General features: G+C 42.2%; 1 protein-coding gene across 1 annotated transcript in view; it reads left to right on the top strand.

The window, feature by feature from the left end:
* The window catches only part of LOC139376352 (kelch-like protein 24), a 60,901-nt gene that overhangs the window by 4,338 nt on the left and 33,881 nt on the right, over nt 1-22,682 (top strand). Inside the window, exons 2-5 of the mRNA XM_071118788.1 lie at nt 232-335; nt 705-1,549; nt 5,203-5,387; nt 20,073-20,191. Coding sequence (XP_070974889.1) covers nt 261-335; nt 705-1,549; nt 5,203-5,387; nt 20,073-20,191 — 1,224 coding nt within the window. The 5' untranslated portion in view covers nt 232-260. The remainder of the gene's footprint in view (nt 1-231; nt 336-704; nt 1,550-5,202; nt 5,388-20,072; nt 20,192-22,682) is intronic.

Below are 22,682 nucleotides of genomic sequence, written 5' to 3'. Positions count from 1 at the left end.
CACAGGCTTAAAACACATCTATAACACATGTATAATCAGATCTACAGTTCTATAGGGTATAACGCAAAACATATAAGCTGATTTACACTTATATAGGCTTATAACATTCTCTCTCTATAATGTATCGGGTATAATCTGATTTAAACATACAGGCCTATAAAACCTGTAAATAGTAGCTTGATCCACACATTAATTTACCAATTTATAAATGATTTTCTGGCTTTCTTCCAGGTATCCGGTAGTTCTACAGAGCAGCAGCCATGGTGTTGATCCTGGGCAGACGGCTGAACAGGGAGGACTCTGGGACCCGGGACTCCCCCGCTGTCAAACGAAAGGTGCACACCAAACCCACTAATTTCATCAGAATTCAGAGTTCATCTTAGCTGTTTATTTTGTCCAAAAATTGAAACATTATACTGAAATTAGACTGCGGTGCATTTGTGTTGATAAATCCAGTGTGTTTATCTTGTCTTGAAAAGCAATTAGAAGTGCAATGTGAAGCAATCATTCCCCAGTGGCAAATAAAAACATAATAAAACATAATAAAACATAATAAAAACATAATAAAACATAATAAAAACATAGTAAAACATAATAAAAACAATAAAACATAATAAAAACATAGTAAAACATAATAAAACATTGTAAAACCACTTTGGACCATAAAATCAAACTCATCATCACAATTTTTCTCCCTCCCCAAGGTGTTCGAGGTGGACTCCAAGACGCTGACCGGTAATGAAGTGCTGGACTTCTCCTCCGGCTCCTCCCACTCAGAGGCCATTTTGCAGGTGTTCAATGAGTTCCGCGACAGCCGCCTCTTCACCGACGTGATCATCAGCGTGCAGGGCCGCGAGTTCCCCTGCCACCGCGCTGTGCTCTCTGCCTGCTCCTCCTACTTCCGCGCTATGTTCTGCAACGACCACCGTGAGTCACGCGAGATGCTGGTGGAGATCAATGGCATTCTGGCCGAGGCCATGGACTCCTTCCTCAGCTACGTCTACACGGGCCGCGCCAAGATCACCACCGACAACGTGCAGTTCCTATTCGAGACCTCCAGCCTCTTCCAGATCTCCACGCTGCGTGAAGCCTGCGCCAAGTTCCTAGAAGACCAACTAGACCCTTGCAACTGCTTGGGAATTCAGCGCTTCGCAGATGCCCACTCTCTGAAACAGCTAGCCAGCCGCTGCCGCTCGTACGCCCTGGCCAGCTTCCCTGATGTGGCCCAACACGAGGAGTTCCTGGACCTGAGGAGGGACGAGCTGGAGGAGTACATATGCAGTGACGAACTGGCCATCGGGAAGGAGGAGGTAGTGTTTGAGGCAGTGATGCGCTGGGTGTACCACAGTGTGGAGCCCCGGAGGCCCGTGCTTAAAGAACTGTTGCACCACGTCCGTCTGCCCCTGCTGCACCCCAACTACTTTGTCCAGACAGTGGAAGGAGATCAGATCATCCAGACCGCTCCAGAGTGCTACCAGCTTCTCCACGAGGCCCGACGGTACCACGTACTGGGCAACGAGATGATGTCACCCAGAACCCGCCCACGCAGGTATAGTGCAGGGGATGCTGGGAGGTGTAGTTCAGAGGGATCCAACTTGGTCACTCTCTTCTATTCAATTCAATACAACTTTATTTTCCCTCAAGGATAAATGAATATGGAAAATCTTTTGGGACCGAATGTTCTGATACATCTAAGTAGGGCTAGTTATCTGTATTGTGTATGTTTCTCTGGAGTGGTGCTGTGTTGTGCATTCAAATCAAGTCACATTTTATTTGTGACAGGGGCTGAATACAACATTACTCTGAAATGTTTACTTTACAAGCCCTTTCCCAACAATGCAGAGTTAGAAACTACCACCAAAGAAAAGGAAATAGTATCACAATAAAATAACAATAACGAGGCTATATACAAGGAATACCGGTACCAAGTCACTGTGCAGGGATACAAGTTAGTTGAGGTAATGGATGTCATATGTACATGTAGGTCGGGGTAAAGTGACATTGTTGTTGCTCTGTGTAGTGTTTCTGTGTTGTTGTTATATTTCTCCACAGCGTCTAGTGTTTAGTTTATTTGTTATTTGGCATATATGCTGAAACAGGAAGTGTTGTGACTGTGTACGGTACAGTTCCAGATCTATCTTCTTCCTCGCCAGAGAGCTGGAAAGCAGATTATGTGTCATTTCTATTTCCTCTTGGCTTGTCACTTATCTGACACTCATTTTACGGAGATTAACTCGGATCCCAAAGTATTAGAAATGTCTGTTTGCAAACGAAAACACCTGCCGTTTATCTTAGCTTTACTCTTAGTTCGGTCAAATAACCGCCCACCTTTTCTTCTGTGAGGGAGAGAGAGAGAGATGAGACCGAGAGAAAGGTGAGGTAGAATGTCAGTGCCCGCTGTTCACTGTTTTCTCCTCCACACTAGACGGTTTGTTCATGAACTCATAACCCTTTGCTTGTGTGTTATTGTGCAGACAGAGACTCATTTAGTTTGTTCTGTAGTCCCATTTTGAAATGGAAATGTGTCATGAGGTGGAAAGCCATACACATTCCGGTTTGCTGACAGAATAGGTAGGTTGCAAGCATTCGTAGCCTGAACCACATGTGCGTTGGATCTTGTTTTAATAGCAGAAGTGAAGCAGTGTGTCACATACAGTCCTGTTTATTTTAATGTTGTTTGTTTGTGTACATATACTGTAGAAAGGTTCATGTGAGTGTGTGTGGCTCTGAGTTCATCCATATCATTTTCCATTGCTCTTAAAAAGCAACCTAGATACATACAGTATCTGATGTTTAGACGCCACTGGTTTAAACAGTGCTGACGCTGGGTGTCAGTTAGATAGCCAGCTAGATAGCCAGGAGGTGACGTGTCTCTCTCAGGCGTACCGTGTCAGTATCCAGGCAGATCACAACAGACCAGACATAGAGCCTCCTGTATGTTTGTCTTTGTCTGTGTGTGTAGCCTCGGGGGCCACGAGTTTCAGCTCCTGCCAACAGATGCATGCCATCTCCATTCTCCACCCTCCAAACCCCAAAATGGTCCCCATGGGGAAAGTCTGGTGGTCTGACCGCCCTCTATTGATCTCTCACATACATGTGTCTGACCTGAGCTAATCTTTACCAGTACTGTGTCTAAACAGGTGGGGAATGTAGGACAATATAGGCTAATATAGGCAAAAGTGCACAAAACACGTTAACTAGCATGTCATTGAGTTTGATTTCAAGTTAGCTTAGCATTTCATCCAGGTGGGGATGTTTTGAAGTTTAATTATAAAGATGAATGTTTCTTTGACAGTACCGTGGAGTTGAAGGGGATCATGCTATAGCCCTGGCATACACTTTCCAAACAGGCCCGATTGGGAAGCATTTGGATGTATTATTGAGGTCATTGATATTCAGTGGAGTAGAGCCTTTAGTAGGTCAATTCTATTCTTAAGAAGACTGTGCATTTTGCCAGGTAGACAAATACAATCATGTCAAGTATTACACATTACACGTTGTGAATTACCAATCTAAAGCTGTGCAGCATACTGCCTTCTCTCTTTCCCTTTAGTTATGAATCAAAACTGACTCGCCTGTATTGTGGTGTTGCTGAGTTGTGTCTTGTTGCTGTCTCATTTTTCCACTATTACCTGTAGAGGTCGACCGATTATGATTTTTCAACGCCGATACCGATTATTGGAGGACCAAAAAAGCCAATACTGATTAATCGGTCGATATTTATTTATTTATTTATTTATTTATTTGTGATAATGACAATTACAACAATACTGAATGAACACTTATTTTAACTTAATATAATACATCAATAAAATCAATTTAGCCTCAAGTAAATAATGAAACATCTTCAATTTGGTTTAAATAATGCAAAAACAAAGTGTTGGAGAAGAAAGTAAAAGTGCAATATGTGCTATGTAAGAAAGCTAACGTTTCAGTTGCTTGCTCAGAACATGAGAACATATGAAAGCTGGTGGTTTCTTTTAACATGAGTCTTCAATATTCCCAGTTAAGAAGTTTTAGGTTGTAGTTATCATAGGACTATTTCCCTCTATACCATTTGTATTTCATTAACCTTTGACTATTGGATGTTCTTATAGGCACTTTAGTATTGCCAGTGTAACAGTATAGCTTCCGTCCCTCTCCTCGCTCCTCCCTGGGCTCAAACCAGCAACAAAACGACAACAGCCACTATCGAAGCAGCGTTACCCATGCAGAGCAAGGGGAACAACTACTAGAAGGCTCAGAGCGTGTGACGTTTGAATCGCTATTAGCGTGCTAACTAGCTAGCCATTTCACTTCGGTTACACCAGCCTCATCTCGGGAGTTGATAGGCTTGAAGTCATAAACAGCGCAATGCTTGACGCACAACGAAGAGCTGCCTTCAAAACGCACGAAAGTGCTGTTTGAATGAATGTTTACACGCCTGCTTCTGCCTACCACCGCTCAGTCAGATACTTAGATACTTGTATGCTTGTATGCTCAGTCAGAGTATATGCAACGCAGGACATGCTAGATAATATCTAGTAATATGTAGTTAACTAGTGATAGATTTTTTTTTATAAGATAAGTTTAATGCTAGCTAGCAACTTACCTTGGCTTACTGAATTCGCGGAACAGGCAGTCACCTTGTGGAGTGCAACGAGAGAGAGGCAGGTCATATTGCGTTGGACTAGTTTAACTGTAAGGTTGCAAGATTGGATCCCCCGAGCTGACAAGGTGAAAATCTGTCGTTCTGCCCCTGAACGAGACAGTTAACCCACCGTTCCTAGGCCATCATTGAAAATAAGAATGTGTTCTTAACTGACTTACCTAGTTAAATAAAGGTAAAAAATAAAAAAAAATTAAAATAACTTTTTCTTTAAAAAAAAATCTACGCCAAAAAAATACCGATTGTATACCGATTTCCGATTGTTATGAAGACTTGAAATCGGACCTAATTAATCGGCCGTTCCGATTAATCGTCGACCTCTAATTACCTGTATTGTGTATGTTCATCTGGAGTGGTGCTGTGTTGTGTATTGTTGCTCTGTGTAGTGTTTCTGTGTTGTCTTATTTCTCCACAGCAACTAGTGTTTTGTTTATTTGTTATTTTGTTGTGTCTTGTCACTGTGCTGTTGTTTTATTACTGCCCCACCTCACCTGTATTGTGACCTTTTCTTCCCCTCTCCTATTCTTGTTCTCTCTCTCTCTCTCTCTCTGCAGGTCGACAGGCTTCTCAGAGGTGATCGTGGTGGTAGGGGGCTGTGAGAGGGTGGGGGGGTTCAACCTGCCTTACACAGAGTGTTACGACCCTGTGACAGGAGAGTGGAAGTCCCTGGCCAAGCTCCCAGAGTTCACCAAGTCAGAGTACGCCGTCTGTGCCCTCCGCAACGACATCCTGGTCTCAGGTGAGCTCCTCACCCTTTGCTTGCCACCCTAAGGAGTGATCAACACGGATTAGTCATGGAAGAATGGCATATTGATTATTTTAAAAATGAATAGGTTATGTCATGACAGAGATCAGGAAGTACTCATGGGAGTCACCAATTCCAATTGGTCAATTAGTATTAACCCTCTTTCATTGTTTAACTAGAAAGACTGGTTAAGTCTGTACCATATAGCTGTCACTTAATCAGTTGTCTTGAAAATAAACGAGACGAGGAAAGGAACCACTTAACACTATTGGAGGAAAGGAGACTATAGCTCTATTACAGGGAAGAACTCTATTAAAGCCTATTAATACGCAGCCTTAAGAGTACCTCAGCTATGTGGTCCCTCACTGTGGAGTAAAGGAAAGGGAGTAATGTGATGGCCGTTTGCCACGTATTTGTTATACCCCAGCCCGTTTGAAAAAGAGGAAAATGTAAGAGCAACATCTGGACACACTCTGCAGGCGTGGTGCCCAGGGAAGGCCCTTATTGGCCAGCTCACGCATCTCTTCCCATTGGCCAAGAGCCAGGGTCACATGGCTCTTTGCTCTTTATAGCTTTCAAGGATAAAGTTGCTTCTACAGTTTGATCTATGGTCAGTTTAAAATGTTTCCTCTAATGGTTGAGGTTAGTGTTTAAGGAAGGTTAGCTGATCCTAGATCTGTGTCAGTGGGCAACTTCTACCCAGAGTGTTTATAGCCTTTTGACCGGGCTGATTAATGCTGGGAGAAGTGTGCTGCCAAGTTTGGCACAAAATACCCTTTTTAAAGCCTCACTGGACCCAAATTGAACAGGGCAGCGGTATAATAACGTCATCTACACTCCCTAATGAAAACAGCATGGGTTCTATTGTAATACCATACCCCAGGCTTTCGCTCGAATTAGCTGTAAACAAACATTTAAACATAAATTTTGTCATGACAGCTAACACATTAGAGGAGTTGGCTGCAAACTGATCTGAAACTATAGGCTAATAAAGAACCATCATCACAGAAACATAGAAATCTATCCAACTTTGACAAAGGTTGTATTGGGTTTAATGTACATTGTGGGGTTTACATCATAGCATTGGTGCTAATTGGGATTGTTTTTGCTCAAAAGCAATTAATTAGCCTCAGATAACAAACATGCTAAAAGTACAAATCTGCCAAAGTACAGGGAGAAAAGAGACAAAGAATGAAAAAAGAGAGAGAGAGGTTCACGGTCTGCCCAAGAGGGAAAGAGTGCATTTTTTTGTCTTGTACTCTACTTGTGCCAAGTCCTCATGTGTGAGCTATCAATCTCTCTCTCTCTTTCTGTTTCTCTCTCTCCCTCTGTCCCCCTCTCTCCTTCCCTCTCTGGCTCTCTCACATTCTCTGGAGGGTGTCACTGCAGCAGTACAGCTGCATTAAAGCCCCGTCTGAAATAGGATCAGAATGAGACGGGCATGGAACCCTCCAGTCTGTCTGGACCGTTACTGTCACTGTCACTGACTGCGACCTTAACCCTGGATGTGACTGTCTTTCCCACACTGACCGCATAATTCAGCTCACAACACTCACTGTCAATGACCACAATATCTGACCAATAGTTTGCCTGTCAACTCTCCTCTAAGGGAATACTGAGGTGAACTTTTATGTAATTGTCATGCCACATGATCAAGATCAACGGTTCATTTTATTGGACTCCTGAGTGACATGTTTTGTATGATAGGAAGATGTATGCAGTGTCAACTGTCGACAGTTATCAACGTTAGCAATGACATGCGTGGAAGAACAGGGGAATGTGGCTCAGAATCAGCATCACACACAGCATCAACCCTAAACATGACCCTGGCCATGACTTTGTTCCGGCGCCGACAGAAATGGCCGCCTCGCTTCGCGTTCCTAGGAAACTATGCAGTTTTTTGTTTTTTTACGTGTTATTTCTTACATTAGTACCCCAGGTCATCTTAGGTTTCATCACATACAGTCGAGAAGAACTACTGAATATAAGATCAGCGTCAACTCACCATCAGTACGACCAAGAATACGCTTTTCGCGACGCGGATCCTGTGCTCTGCCTTACAAACAGGACAACGGAGTGGATCCCATGCAGCGACCCAAAAAAACGACTCCGAAAAAGAGGGAAACGAGGCGGTCTTCTGGTCAGACTCCGGAGACGGGCACATCGTGCACCATTCCCTAGCATTCTTCTTGCCAATGTCCAGTCTCTTGACAACAAGGTTGATGAAATCCGAGCAAGGGTAGCATTCCAGAGGGACATCAGAGACTGTAACGTTCTTTGCTTCACGGAAACGTGGCTTACTGGAGAGACGCTATCCGAAGCGGTGCAGCCAACAGGTTTCTCCACGCATCGCGCAGACAGGAAAAAACATCTTTCTGGTAAAAAGAGGGGCGGGGGCGTATGCCTTATGACTAACGTGACATGGTGTGATGAAAGAAACATACAGGAACTCAAATCCTTCTGTTCACCTGATTTAGAATTCCTCACAATCAAATGTAGAACACATTATCTACCAAGAGAATTCTCTTCGATTATAATCACAGCCGTATATATCCCCCCCCAAGCAGACACATCGTTGGCTCTGAATGAACTTTATTTGACTCTTTGCAAACTGGAAACCATTTATCCGGAGGCTGCATTCATTGTAGCTGGGGATTTTAACAAGGCTAATCTGAAAACAAGACTCCCCAAATTTTATCAGCATATCGATTGCGCAACCAGGGGTGGAAAGACCTTGGATCATTGTTACTCTAACTTCCGCGACGCATATAAGGCCCTGCCCCGCCCCCCTTTCGGAAAAGCTGACCACGACTCCATTTTGTTGATCCCTGCCTACAGACAGAAACTAAAACAAGAGGCTCCCACGCTGAGGTCTGTCCAACGCTGGTCCGACCAAGCTGACTCCACACTCCAAGACTGCTTCCATCACGTGGACTGGGACATGTTTCGTATTGCGTCAGACAACAACATTGACGAATACGCTGATTCGGTGTGCGAGTTCATTAGAACGTGCGTTGAAGATGTCGTTCCCATAGCAACGATTAAAACATTCCCTAACCAGAAACCGTGGATTGATGGCAGCATTCGTGTGAAACTGAAAGCGCGAACCACTGCTTTTAATCAGGGCAAGGTGTCTGGTAACATGACCGAATACAAACAGTGCAGCTATTCCTTCCGCAAGGCTATCAAACAAGCTAAGCGTCAGTACAGAGACAAAGTAGAATCTCAATTCAACGGCTCAGACACAAGAGGCATGTGGCAGGGTCTACAGTCAATCACGGACTACAGGAAGAAATCCAGCCCAGTCACGGACCAGGATGTCCTGCTCCCAGGCAGACTAAATTACTTTTTTGCCCGCTTTGAGGACAATACAGTGCCACTGACACGGCCTGCAACGAAAACTTGCGGTCTCTCCTTCACTGCAGCCGAGGTGAGTAAGACATTTAAACGTGTTAACCCTCGCAAGGCTGCAGGCCCAGACGGCATCCCCAGCCGCGCCCTCAGAGCATGCGCAGACCAGCTGGCCGGTGTGTTTACGGACATATTCAATCAATCCCTATACCAGTCTGCTGTTCCCACATGCTTCAAGAGGGCCACCATTGCTCCTGTTCCCAAGAAAGCTAAGGTAACTGAGCTAAACGACTACCGCCCCGTAGCACTCACTTCCGTCATCATGAAGTGCTTTGAGAGACTAGTCAAGGACCATATCACCTCCACCCTACCTGACACCCTAGACCCACTCCAATTTGCTTACCGCCCAAATAGGTCCACAGACGATGCAATCTCAACCACACTGCACACTGCCCTAACCCATCTGGACAAGAGGAATACCTATGTGAGAATGCTGTTCATTGACTACAGCTCGGCATTCAACACCATAGTACCCTCCAAGCTCGTCATCAAGCTCGAGACCCTGGGTCTCGACCCCGCCCTGTGCAACTGGGTACTGGACTTCCTGACGGGCCGCCCCCAGGTGGTGAGGGTAGGCAACAACATCTCCTCCCCGCTGATCCTCAACACTGGGGCCCCACAAGGGTGCGTTCTGAGCCCTCTCCTGTACTCCCTGTTCACCCACGACTGCGTGGCCACGCACGCCTCCAACTCAATCATCAAGTTTGCGGACGACACAACAGTGGTAGGCTTGATTACCAACAACGACGAGACGGCCTACAGGGAGGAGGTGAGGGCCCTCGGAGTGTGGTGTCAGGAAAATAACCTCACACTCAACGTCAACAAAACTAAGGAGATGATTGTGGACTTCAGGAAACAGCAGAGGGAACACCCCCCTATCCACATCGATGGAACAGTAGTGGAGAGGGTAGCAAGTTTTAAGTTCCTCGGCATACACATCACAGACAAACTGAATTGGTCCACTCACACAGACAGCATTGTGAAGAAGGCGCAGCAGCGCCTCTTCAACCTCAGGAGGCTGAAGAAATGCGGCTTGTCACCAAAAGCACTCACAAACTTCTACAGATGCACAATCGAGAGCATCCTGGCGGGCTGTATCACCGCCTGGTACGGCAACTGCTCCGCCCTCAACCGTAAGGCTCTCCAGAGGGTAGTGAGGTCTGCACAACGCATCACCGGGGGCAAACTACCTGCCCTCCAGGACACCTACACCACCCGATGTCACAGGAAGGCCATAAAGATCATCAAGGACATCAACCACCCGAGCCACTGCCTGTTCACCCCGCTATCATCCAGAAGGCGAGGTCAGTACAGGTGCATCAAAGCTGGGACCGAGAGACTGAAAAACAGCTTCTATCTCAAGGCTATCAGACTGTTAAACAGCCACCACTAACATTGAGTGGCTGCTGCCAACACACTGACACTGACTCAACTCCAGCCACTTTAATAATGGAAATTGATGGGAAATGATGTAAATATATCACTAGCCACTTTAAACAATGCTACCTTATATAATGTTACTTACCCTACATTATTCATCTCATAGGCATACGTATATACTGTACTCTATATCATCGACTGTATCCTTATGTAATACATGTATCACTAGCCACTTTAACTATGCCACTTTGTTTACATACTCATCTCATATGTATATACTGTACTCGATACAATCTACTGTATCTGCCTATGCTGCTCTGTACCATCACTCATTCACATATCCTTATGTACATATTCTTTATCCCCTCACACTGTGTACAAGACAGTAGTTTTGGATTGTTAGTTAGATTACTTGTTGGTTATTACTGCATTGTCGGAACTAGAAGCACAAGCATTTCGCTACACTCGCATTAACATCTGCTAACCATGTGTATGTGACAAATAAAATTTGATTTGATTTGATTTGACTGTCTTTCCCACAGTGACTGCATACTTGAGCTCACAACACTCACTATCAATGATCAATATGACCAAACAGTTCACCTCTCCACTCACCATTGTGGGAATCCATACTTGAGCTGGTGTCAGTGGGACATTTGGGTGGCCATTTGACCACGTTAACCAAACCAACCATGTTTTGTATGATAGGAATATAACATTTCTTAGCTGAATTTGGCTGTATTCTCCCTGATTATATGAATGTATACTGTATGAAAAGTCGACAGTTACCCACGTTTATCTGAAGCTGCTTGGTCTGCTAGCATAGCTGCTATCAAGCTAGCTAGGCTTCCTTGACAGCTTGAACACAGCCCGCGATATGGTTAACCCTTGTGGCTGGGACTGCGGATTGTTCTGGGCTTGTGGCTGTTTAAATCCCTGCTGTTGTCCATCTGCCCTGCGACATGTCCTGGCTTGAGCTGCAAGGAGTACCATCAGTAGCCAACATTGCTACCATGCTGTCAAAAGCTAATGAAGAGGACAGTGTTTCTCTATCACAGGTGCGTGATCTTTTAAATCTCTACATGTGAACTGGACAGAGTCTGAGGTGAAATTGAGAAATATTATCATAGAAAAGCTGCAGATGGATCATAGGAAGATTGAGGTGGAGCATGCCCACGGGACTGGAAAACCTGTAACCAGCCCAGGTGACTGGAAAACCTGTAACCAGCCCAGGTGACAGACCCAGGCCAATAGTGGTCAAGTTCCTAAGGTTCAAGGATAAGATGGCTGCTCTGAAGAGAGCCAAGAACTTGAGAGGAACCAACATCTTCCTCAACAAGGACTACTCGTAAGCTGTGTGCCAGAGACAAAAAATAACTGCCAGAGACGGTGGGGATTTGCTACAGCAGGGTAATTGTCAACCCTCCCTCCCAAAAATCTGGGAGAAGTGAGAGGGCTACATCACACACACACACACACACACACACACACACACACACACACACACACACACACTGTGCACCAACTGACACTCACAAGTGCACCAACTGACACTCACAAGTGCCTGATTGACTGACTTTATAGGCCGAACAAAGTTATTTTCATGCTTTTTTATTTAATTCTTATATTATGTCTATCTCTGATAAGTTACCCAGGAAAGGGCTAAAAATAGCCCATATTAATATACTGTATGTAGCCTTAGAAATACGGTTGATGAAATCAATAACTTCCTAACAACAGATAACATTCATATACAGTTGAAGACGGAAGTTTACATACACCTTAGCCAAATACATTTAAACTCAGTTTTTCACAATTCCTTACATTTAATCCTAGTAAAAAATTCCTGTCTTAGGTCAATTAGGATCACCACTTTATTTAAAAATGTGAAATGTTAGAATAATAGTAGAGAGAATTATTTCTTTCAGCTTTTATTGCTTTCATCACATTCCCAGTGGATCAGAAGTTTGATATAAACTCAATTAGTATTTGGTAGGGTTGCCTTTAAATTGTTTAACTTGGGTCAAATGTTTTGGGTAGCCTTCCACAAGCTTCCCACAATACGTTGGGTGAAGTATGGCCTATTCCTCCTTACAGAGGTGGTGTAATTGGGATTGATTTGCAATTTTCACACCAAAGTACATTCATCTCTAGGAGACAGAACGTATCTCTTCCTGAGTCGGTATGACGGCTGCGTGGTCCCAAGGTGTTTATACTTGCGTACTATTGTTTGTACAGATGAACATGGTACCTTCAGGCTTTTGGAAATTGCTCCCAAGGATGAACAAGACTTGAACCAATTTTTTTTTCTCAGGTCTTAGCTGATTTCTTTTGATTTTCCCATGATGTCAAGCAATGAGGCACTTAGTTTGAAGGTAGGCCTTGAAATACATCCACAGGTACATCTCCAATTGACTCAAATTGTCAATTAGCCTATCAGAAGCTTCTAAATCCATGACATAATTTTCTGGAATCTTCCAAGCTGTTTAAAGGCACAGTCAACTTATTGTATGTAAACTTCTGACCCACTGGAATTATGATACAGGGAAATAATCTGTCTGTAAACAATTGTTGGAAAAATTACTTGTGTCATGCACAAAGTAGATGTCCTAACCAACTTGCCAAAACTATAGTTTGTTAACAAGAAATGTGTAAAGTGGTTGAAAAATGAGTTTTAATGACTCCAACCTTAGTGTATGTAAACTTCCGACTTTAACTGTATAAGCCATCTCTGAGACCCACTTAGATAATTCCTTTGATGATACAGCAGTAGCAATACAAGGATATAACATCTACAGAAGAGACGGGAATGGGAACATTTTTGCTTGTCATTTAGAGTTTTGTAAAGTTAGTGTGGGTGAGGTGGACAAATTATTGTTGTCCATCAATAATGAGAAACCACCTGGTATTGACAACTTGGAAATGGAAAGATGGAAAGCTACTGAGGATGGTAGCAGACAATATTCCCACTCCTATTTGTCATATATTTCATCTGGATATGGATGAATGTTTTTGTCCTCAGATCTGGAGGGAAGACAAAGTCATGCCACGACCCAAGAATGGTAAAGCACCCTTTACTGGTTCTAACATCCGACCAATAGGCTTGTTGCCGATTCTTAGAAAACATTGGGGGAAAAACTTTGACCAGATTAATTGCTATTTATCCGGAAACAAATTAATAACATACTTTACCTGCATTGCTTGCTGTTTGGGATTTTAGGCTGGTGTCATGACGTTGGCCTGGGGGTAAGTTTATGACAGTCATAAATACCTCTTCCCCACCCCTTTTTCCTCTTTCTACCCTACTGATGTGACATTTGAAAACCCCTTGGTTAACATAGAGATTCTGGGAACATCAGAAGGTGGGGGGAAATGAACTATATTCTGGTAATCTAACCAATTGAACATATGCGGTGGTACTTACTGAAAATTATGTCAGTTCGGTTGTCATCTGAGACATTGATAGGATGTCATCAATGAGTTATCGGATTCACATGGAATTGTTGTTCAATTTAAATGTTTGAATATAAAATTATTGGTGAAGAAATTAAATGTAATTTCCAAATGAGAGATTTGGGTTTTCATAAGGTTTGGGCTCTGCTCAGTCAGTGGCCCGCCCCTGTGAAGGGACGGGTTATAAAACTTTTCAGACACACCCTTCTCGCTCCACTATACAAAGCCTTGACGAAAATGTAACCTCCTGTTCCGAGGATGTGAGGACAACGGTCCGATGTCAGAATGGTTCAGATAATAACTACAGAACGAAGCCAACCTCAGCGTGAGCTTTGGTTGCGAATTGTATGAACTTTGAACTCTTATTCACTACAGAAGTGATACCTCCTAGCCGTTGAGTTAGCAACAGCAGCTGCAAACGTAGGCTAGGAAAGAACAGACAGAGTATCCCGTCTACCACACAACGACGTTACCACAACGTATTCAATTTACCACCAGAGACATTCTTCAAAGGTCTCGGTTGGGCAACACGGCCTTCCATCTACCACCAACCTACCGAAGCGCAGCTCAGAGTAAATATTTATTGCATTTTCCTTTTCCAAATGGGCGCTAATTTAGAATGCATAAGATACTGTATTTACGATAGCACAGCTTCGCCCTTAGTTCCTCAGTTTTCCCGCTCTTTCACTCAAACCCAGCCCCTTTTCTTTTGTGTAACCAACTGTCATATCTGTTCCGCCCGCTAGGGACAATTTCCTTTATGACTTAATTTGTAATCAAGGTATAATTCATTCTGTGTTTATGTAATTCTGTGTGATTAGTTAAGTATTTAGTAAATAAATATTTAACCCAATTTTGTATTGCTGATTCAACTTGTTAGCCAGGGTTCGTGAAGATCAAGAATTTACAACTTTCAGATGAGGCTGAATTAAGATGACGATTAATATTGACTGCTATTGATGTAAAATATCTTTAAGAGTTTATTCTGAAGATAACAGCTCTATAAATATTATTTTGTGGTGCCTCTAGTTAATTACATTTTCATGATTAGCTCAATCAGGTAATATTAATTACAGAGAAAGTATTTTATAGAATAGCATGTCGTATCACTTAATCCGGCATAGCCAAAGACACGACACTGGGTTTCTGTACCGCACTTTGCGACATCAGCTGATGTAAGAAGGGCTTTATAAATACATTTGATTGACTTTCAGCATGCTTGATAACAACACAAATGACGGGACTGACACAAATGATTGATGAATGGTTGAAAGAAATGAATAACAATAAGATTGTGGGAGCTGTATTGATAGATTTTAGTGCTGCTTTGGATGTTATTGACCATAACTAGTTATTGGCTTTCAAACTCTGCCATATCACAGAAGCCTGTGTGTCTATGTATGCTAATGATTCAACATTATACACGTAAGCAACCACGTCTAGTGAAATCACTGTTTTAGAATGGATGGCCAGTAATAAACTAATCCTGAACATCTCTAAAACTAAAAGCATTGTATTTGGTACAAGTTTTCCCTAAGTTCTAAACCTCCACTAAATCTGATAATGAATAATGTGGCTGTTGAGCATGTTGAGGAGACTAAATTACTTGGTGTTACGTTGGATACAAAAACTTTCATGGTAAAAACACATTGATTAAATGGTTAAAAAGATGGGGAGAGGTCTGTCCGTGATAAAGAGATGCTCTGCTTTTTTGGCACCCCACTCCACAAAACAAGTCTTGCATTGCCAAGTTTGGTCTTATCTTGATTACTGCCCAGTCATTGGGCGTGCAAAATTATTCAGCCCCTTTACTTTCAGTGCAGCAAACTCTCTCCAGAAGTTCAGTGAGGATCTCTGAATGATCCAATGTTTACCTAAATGACTAATGATGATAAATACAATCCACCTGTGTGTAATCAAGTCTCCGTATAAATGCACCTGCACTGTGATAGTCTCAGAGGTCCGTTAAAAGCGCAGAGAGCATCATGAAGAACAAGGAACACACCAGGCAGGTCCGAGATACTGTTGTGAAGAAGTTTAAAGCCGGATTTGGATACAAAAAGATTTCCCAAGCTTTAAACATCCCAAGGAGCACTGTGCAAGCGATAATATTGAAATGGAAGGAGTATCAGACCACTGCAAATCTACCAAGACCTGGCCGTTCCTCTAAACTTTCAGCTCATACAAGGAGAAGACTGATCAGAGATGCAGCCAAGAGGCCCATGATCACTCTGGATGAACTGCAGAGATCTACAGCTGAGGTGGGAGACTCTGTCCATAGGACAACAATCAGTCGTATATTGCACAAATCTGGCCTTTATGGAAGAGTGGCAAGAAGAAAGCCATTTCTTAAAGATATCCATAAAAAGTGTCGTTTAAAGTTTGCCACAAGCCACCTGGGAGACACACCAAACATGTGGAAGAAGGTGCTCTGGTCAGATGAAACCAAAATTTAACTTTTTGTCAACAATGCAAAACTTTATGTTTGGCATAAAAGCAACACAGCTGAACACACCATCCCCACTGTCAAACATGGTGGTGGCAGCATCATGGTTTGGGCCTGCTTTTCTTCAGCAGGGACAGGGAAGATGGTTAAAATTGATGGGAAGATGGATGGAGCCAAATACAGGACCATTCTGGAAGAAAACCTGATGGAGTCTGCAAACAACCTGAGACTGAGACGGAGATTTGTCTTCCAACAAGACAATGATCCAAAACATAAAGCAAAATCTACAATGGAATGGTTCAAAAATAAACATATCCAGGTGTTAGAATGGCCAAGTCAAAGTCCAGACCTGAATCCAATCGAGAATCTGTGGAAAGAACTGAAAACTGCTGTTCACAAATGCTCTCCATCCAACCTCACTGAGCTCAAGCTGTTTTGCAAGGAGGAATGGGAAAAAATGTCAGTCTCTTGATGTGCAAAACTGATAGAGACATACCCCAAGCGACTTACAGCTGTAATCGCAGCAAAAGGTGGCGCTACAAAGTATTAACTTAAGGGGGCTGAATAATTTTGCACGCCCAATTTTTCAGTTTTTGATTTGTTAAAAAAGTTTGAAATATCCAATAAATGTCGTTCCACTTCATGATTGTGTCCCACTTGTTGTTGATTCTTCACAAAAAAATACAGTTTTATATCTTTATGTTTGAAGCCTGAAATGTGGCAAAAGGTCGCAAAGTTCAAGGGGGCCGAATACTTTCGCAAGGCACTGTAGGTATTACAGACTGGGTCAGGGAGAGGTTTAAAATGTCAGGCTGGTCCGCGCATGCGCTGAGTACGCGTCCTGGTAATTCACCTGGCCCTGCAGCCTTGTGAATGTTATCTTTGGCTACGGAGAGCAGGATTACACAGTTGTCCGGAACATCTGGTGCTCTCATGCATGGTTCAGTGTTGGTTACCTGGCGAGCATAGAAGGCATTTAGCTCATCTGGTAGGCTCGCGTCACAGGGAAGCTCGCGGCTGGGTTCCCCTTTGTAATCCGTGATAGTCTGTAACCGCTGACACATCCGATGAGCATCAGAGCCGGTGTTGTGGGATTTGATCTTTGTCCTGTATTAATGCCAGAAGCTGTTTTCAATCATAGGAAACGGAGAAAACATTATGTACAAAAAAAAGTTCAGATCAGCGCAAAAATGACGAAATAGTGCAATTTGTCATGAGCCCGTAAAACGGTTGCTATTCACTCCAGTGCCATTCTTTTCTTGATGCCCCTCTCCTTGACATTTCCTAAGGGGTATTTTTAGCGTGCAAGTTTGTTCCTCTCTACGATCTCATGATTAGGAGTATTTGACCAACACTTGCTTCCTGTGAGAACAGACCTGGTTTGAAAGGCTTATGAGTCGGTTCAATGTCATGGTGCACTTTGAAGTATTTTTGGCTTTTTTTGTCTAGAAAACTGGTTCTTGTCATATGCTTTGTTTGTTTTTGGAGACCGATAGGGGCCTATAGGGTAGTCATCAATACCTTGTGTTCTGAATGACAGACAGACACAACTATTAGAGGGTTATACAATAGTCCCATACCACTACCCACCCCTAAAAAGTAACAATGGCTGTGTACTATTACTGATAACATGACTTCTTGTGTCCTTTCCTTAATCTTCACCTAAAATAGGTGGCAGGTGGCAGCCACATATTATTATGTTTCAGACATAATTTTCACATATAGGAGGGGTTTATCTCAATGGACATATGAACATAACTAGTTAACTGTCTTGGCGAGTCCCAAAAGATACCAACACATTTGTTTTTGCTGGCCAGCCTTGTATATGTTGCTGTTTACTGCAGTACACAGCCACCATTTCTTAATTATGGTTAAACACCCATTCTAAGCCCAACAGACTGTGACGGATTGAGAAATCATTTAATTTCGTTGTTAGACGATAAGCGCAACTATTATGCTATGTTAAGTGCTTTTATTAAATCAGCTGCTCCTCCTGTCAGTTGGGACATCTCAGTTTAGAACTGGAGGGGGGAAATGTAGATGGGACTTCTGATCTTTTAAAGCTTAGCAATTAGTTTAAAAGCTTAGCAATTATATTTTATGTATCATATATTGTAATTAAGACACATAATTATGCTATTGGATATGTTTTTATGTCACAATATGACTTATCGCCTGGTTTACTTGCTTATTGTTGTTCATCTTGTTGTTGTGTGATTTTGTTGATGCTGAGTCTGGCTAATATGCATGGCCATACTGGTTAGTCTTTTTTCCTCCACTCTCTCTCAACATAGCCTCCCAAACACTGAACCATCTATTTGTTTAGAAGGATGATTCTGAAGAGGGTTTCTTTCTTGGACACTCAGCATTCATGTCAATCTCCCAACATCTTCATATTACTTCAGAGGGAACTAATGTACAGTACTTTACTGCTTCTAAGTTAGTTTGCACCTCTCTTCCTTAAAATATATAACTTTTCCTGGTGTTTTTACGGCTTTATTCTATAGCCCTTTGTTTCTCTCGTGTGTTAGCAAAAAAGTCGTGTTTGTTCAGTGCCGTGTCTTTGTTTTTCGCAAGGATCAGTGGGGCCTTTTGATTGACTCATGCTGAGAGAGAGGGAGGGAGGGAGGGGGAGGGAGAGGGAGGGAGGGAGAGAGAGAGGGAGAGAGAGAGAGGTGTCTGTAACCTGGTTGGCTTAATAGCTACACATGTTGTTGTTCCTTCTCACGGAGGAGAATATAAAAAATAAAAAAAATATTTAACCGGGAGTGGGTAGAGACCGGGAGTAGGAGAAATAATCAGACTGCTGCTTTATAGAAAATGAAGATATCCTGTTTCTCATTTAAAGTCTTGTGCTAGGCAGGGGAATGCATGTGCTATACGTATGTGCTGTGTTTGAAGGCCCTGTAAAAAGTCTGGTTGCGCGTGGTTGTGTCATGCATGTCGTGTGTGTTGTGTTTGTAAGCACCTGTAAAGTAGCCATGGTGTTTGTGTGTATGTGTGTTCATGACATACGTGTGTGTTGTTTGCTCCATGTTGAAGTACACTTTGATCAGCAGGATTGCCCATAAAGCCTAGCTCAAACCTTTCACTCAGATAAGACAGTGAGTATGTTTACATGCACACATTGCACAGTAATACTTTTTATATTAAACTGGTAGTAGGCAGACGATTCACAAAACACCTGGTTTTCTGAGCAATCTTTTTAATTCTTAGGACATGTTAACACCTTAAATGGCAATATTTTTGATCTGCACGTGTTAGCACCAGCTGAGTGAGCCTCCTGAATGTTTGCATCTTAGAAGTAGTTTTCATATACAAACTTTATATGTCGGAATCAAATGCGCTTCGCAAAAATAACATGCTCGCTGTGGTCGAACATACATATTGATTGGCAATTTTTTCCTGCATTTATCAGAGTGCCGTCAGGTAGCTTGTGTTCATGTAAACATAATTATTAGGGAAATCATTCTTGCAGAGCATGTAAACGTTTAAATCAAATTATTATATTAATCTGACTATCCACAATAATCGGATTATTGTGTGCATGTAACCGTACTTAGTGTCAGCTGTGCCTTACTAAATGTGGCCTTGACATTTCAACCCAAATACATAACCCATTCACAGTTTGGATGTTGCTGAAGATCACCTTATTCTATTTATGAAGAAATGTCTTTATTAGATTAAATTGGTTTGAATTGGAACCAAGGGCTTATTTTGAGGTTGATACAGGCTTTGTTTTTTTGGCTATTGCTGTGTGTCAATACAATTAAATTTGAGATTAGTGAAAACAACCAAAGACGATGACAAGTTAGCTAAAAAACACTGGTGTAGCAGAGACGGTTCTGTAAACTACACTCACGTGTTGAGTAACTTTGCCTAACACTCTGGCTAGCTCTCAGAGTTAATGCCTAGACTTGCGTTCAGTGGGCTAACATCATCCTAAATCACTCAGTGTCAAGGCTAACGGTGTTGTGTGTGTTTTCCAGGGGGCCGTATCAACGGCAGAGATGTGTGGATGTACAACTCTCAGCTCAACCTATGGATCCGAGTTGCTTCACTCAACAAAGGACGCTGGAGACACAAGATGGTGGTCCTACTGGGGAAGGTAAGCAGGTCACTGTTCAGACACCCTGTTATTTCATCATCATCGTCTTTATCTAATTATATATACAGTGCCTTGCAAAAGTATTCAGACCCCTTGGATTTTGTCACACTTTATTGTTACAAGGTGGGATTTAAATGGATTGAATTGTCAGTTTTTGTCAACAATCTACACAAAAAACTCTAACGTCAAGGTGGACCAAAAAATATACGTTTTTCTTTTTATAAGATGAATAAAAATGAACTAATTAACTAATAACTAAAATATAGTTGTTGCTTAAGTATTCAGCTCCCTGAGTCCATACATAAACACATTTTGGCATCCATTCCAGCTCTGAGTGTTTCTGGGTAAGTCTCTAAGAGCGTTACACACCTTGATTGTGCAATATTTGCCTATTATTCTTCTCAAAATTCTTCAAGCTCTGTCAAGTTGGTTGTTGATCATGGCTAGACAGCCATTCTCAAGTCTCAAGTCTATTTCAAGCAGATTTAAGTAAAAACTGTAACTTGGCCACTTAGGAACATTCAATATCTTCTTGGTGAGCAACTCCAGTGTAGATTTGGCCTTGTGTTGTAAGTTATTTTCCTACTGAAAGGTGAATTCCTCTCAGTGTCTGGTGTAAAGCAGACTGAAGCATGTTTTGCTCTAGGTTTTTGCCTGTGTATCCCTTTGGTCTGTTTTTTGCAGTATTGCTTTATTGCCTTGTTGCATACAATATGCATGTTTTGGAATATTTTGTGTTTTCACTCTGTCATTTAAGTCATTATTGTGATGTCACAATGTTGTTGATCCATCCTAAGTTCTCTCCCATCACAGCCATTGAACTCCGTAGCTGGTTAAAATCACCATTGTTCTCATGGTAACGTTCCTGAGCAGTTTCATTCCTCTCCTGCAGCTCAGTTCAGAAGGACCACTATCTTTGAGGTGTCTGGGGGGTTTAATACATAATACACAGCATAATTATTAACTAGACCATGATTAAAGAGATATTCAATGTCTGTGTCAGGTATACTACCTCTCCGGCGCTCAAGGTCACCAGGCTGCTCATTATTACGCACACCTGTCACCATCGTTACGCGCACCAGCGCCTGATCAGACTCACCTGGACTCTATCTCCTGCCTGATTACCTTCCCTACATATGACACTCCCTTTGGTTCTTTCCCCAGGCGTTATTGTTTCTGTTCCAGTGTTCATGTCTGTACGCTACCCGTGTTTCTTGTTTTGTTATATGTACATTTATTTGTTAAATACACTCCCTGAACTTGCTTCCCGACTCTCAGCGTACACGCTAGTCTGATTTGTGATTGTTGCCCATCACTGCCCTTATTTAGGAGGCTTTCGAAAAGCTCCCTGCTCTTTGTAGTTGAATCTGTGCTTGAAATTCAATACTTGACTAAGGGATCTTACAGATGTTGTATGTATCTGGGACAGAGGAAGGGTTAGTAATTTAAAAATCATGTCGACAGACTGAGTCCATGTGATTTGTTAGGCCAAATTTTACTCCTGAACTAATTTAGGCTTGCCTAAACATAGGGCCTGAATACATACAATAAATATATTTTAGTTATGAAATGTTTTATTCATCTTCCACTTTGAGTATATTATTGACAAAATTATTATTGACAAAAAGACAATTAAAACCATGTTAATCCCACTTTGTAACACAATAAAATGTGAAGAACTCCAAGGGGTCTGGACAAAGTAAGCAGGTGATCTCCCTTTACAGATCTTTGATCAGACACCCATTACTTATCTTCCTGTTTATCTACAGTGCCTTCAGAAAGTATTCATACCCCTTGACTTGTTCCACATTTTGTTGTGTTACAGATTCCACATTTTGTTGTGTTATATATATTTTTCTCTCTCTACACACAATACCCCATAATGACAAAGTGAAAACGTGTTTTGCAAATATTTTGCTAGACAGCGATTCTTAACTCTTGCCATAGATTTTCAATCCGATTTAAGTCAAAACTGTAACTATGCCACTCAGGGACATTCAATGTCGTCTTGGTCAGCAACTACAATGTATATTTGGCCTTGTGTTATTGTCCTGCTGAAAGGTGAATATGTCTCCTAGTGTCTGTTGGAAAGCAGACTGAAATAGGTTTTCCTCCAGGATTTAGCCTGTGCTTATCTCTATTCCGTTTCCTTTTATCCTAAAAAACTCCTTAGTCCTTGTCGATGACAAGCATACATGATGCAGCCCCATAATGCTTTGTATTCAGGACAGTTTTACTTTAGTGGCTTATTGCAAACAGGATGCATGTTTTGGACTATTTTTATTCTGTACAGGCTTCCTTCTTTTCACTCTTGTCATTTAGGTTAGTATTGTGGAGTAACTACTGTCCTAACACAGCCATTAATCTCACCATTGGCCTCATGGTGAAATCCCTGAGCAATTTCCTTCCTCACCGAAAGTGTCTGGGTGTACTTATACCCCATCCAAAGTGTAATTAACAACTTCACCATACTAAAAGGGGTATTTTTTTT

The sequence above is a fragment of the Oncorhynchus clarkii genome, chromosome 20 (assembly GCF_045791955.1).
Source record: "Oncorhynchus clarkii lewisi isolate Uvic-CL-2024 chromosome 20, UVic_Ocla_1.0, whole genome shotgun sequence".
Classification (NCBI taxonomy): domain Eukaryota; kingdom Metazoa; phylum Chordata; class Actinopteri; order Salmoniformes; family Salmonidae; genus Oncorhynchus; species Oncorhynchus clarkii.
This window is presented reverse-complemented; position numbering and strand designations above follow the sequence as displayed.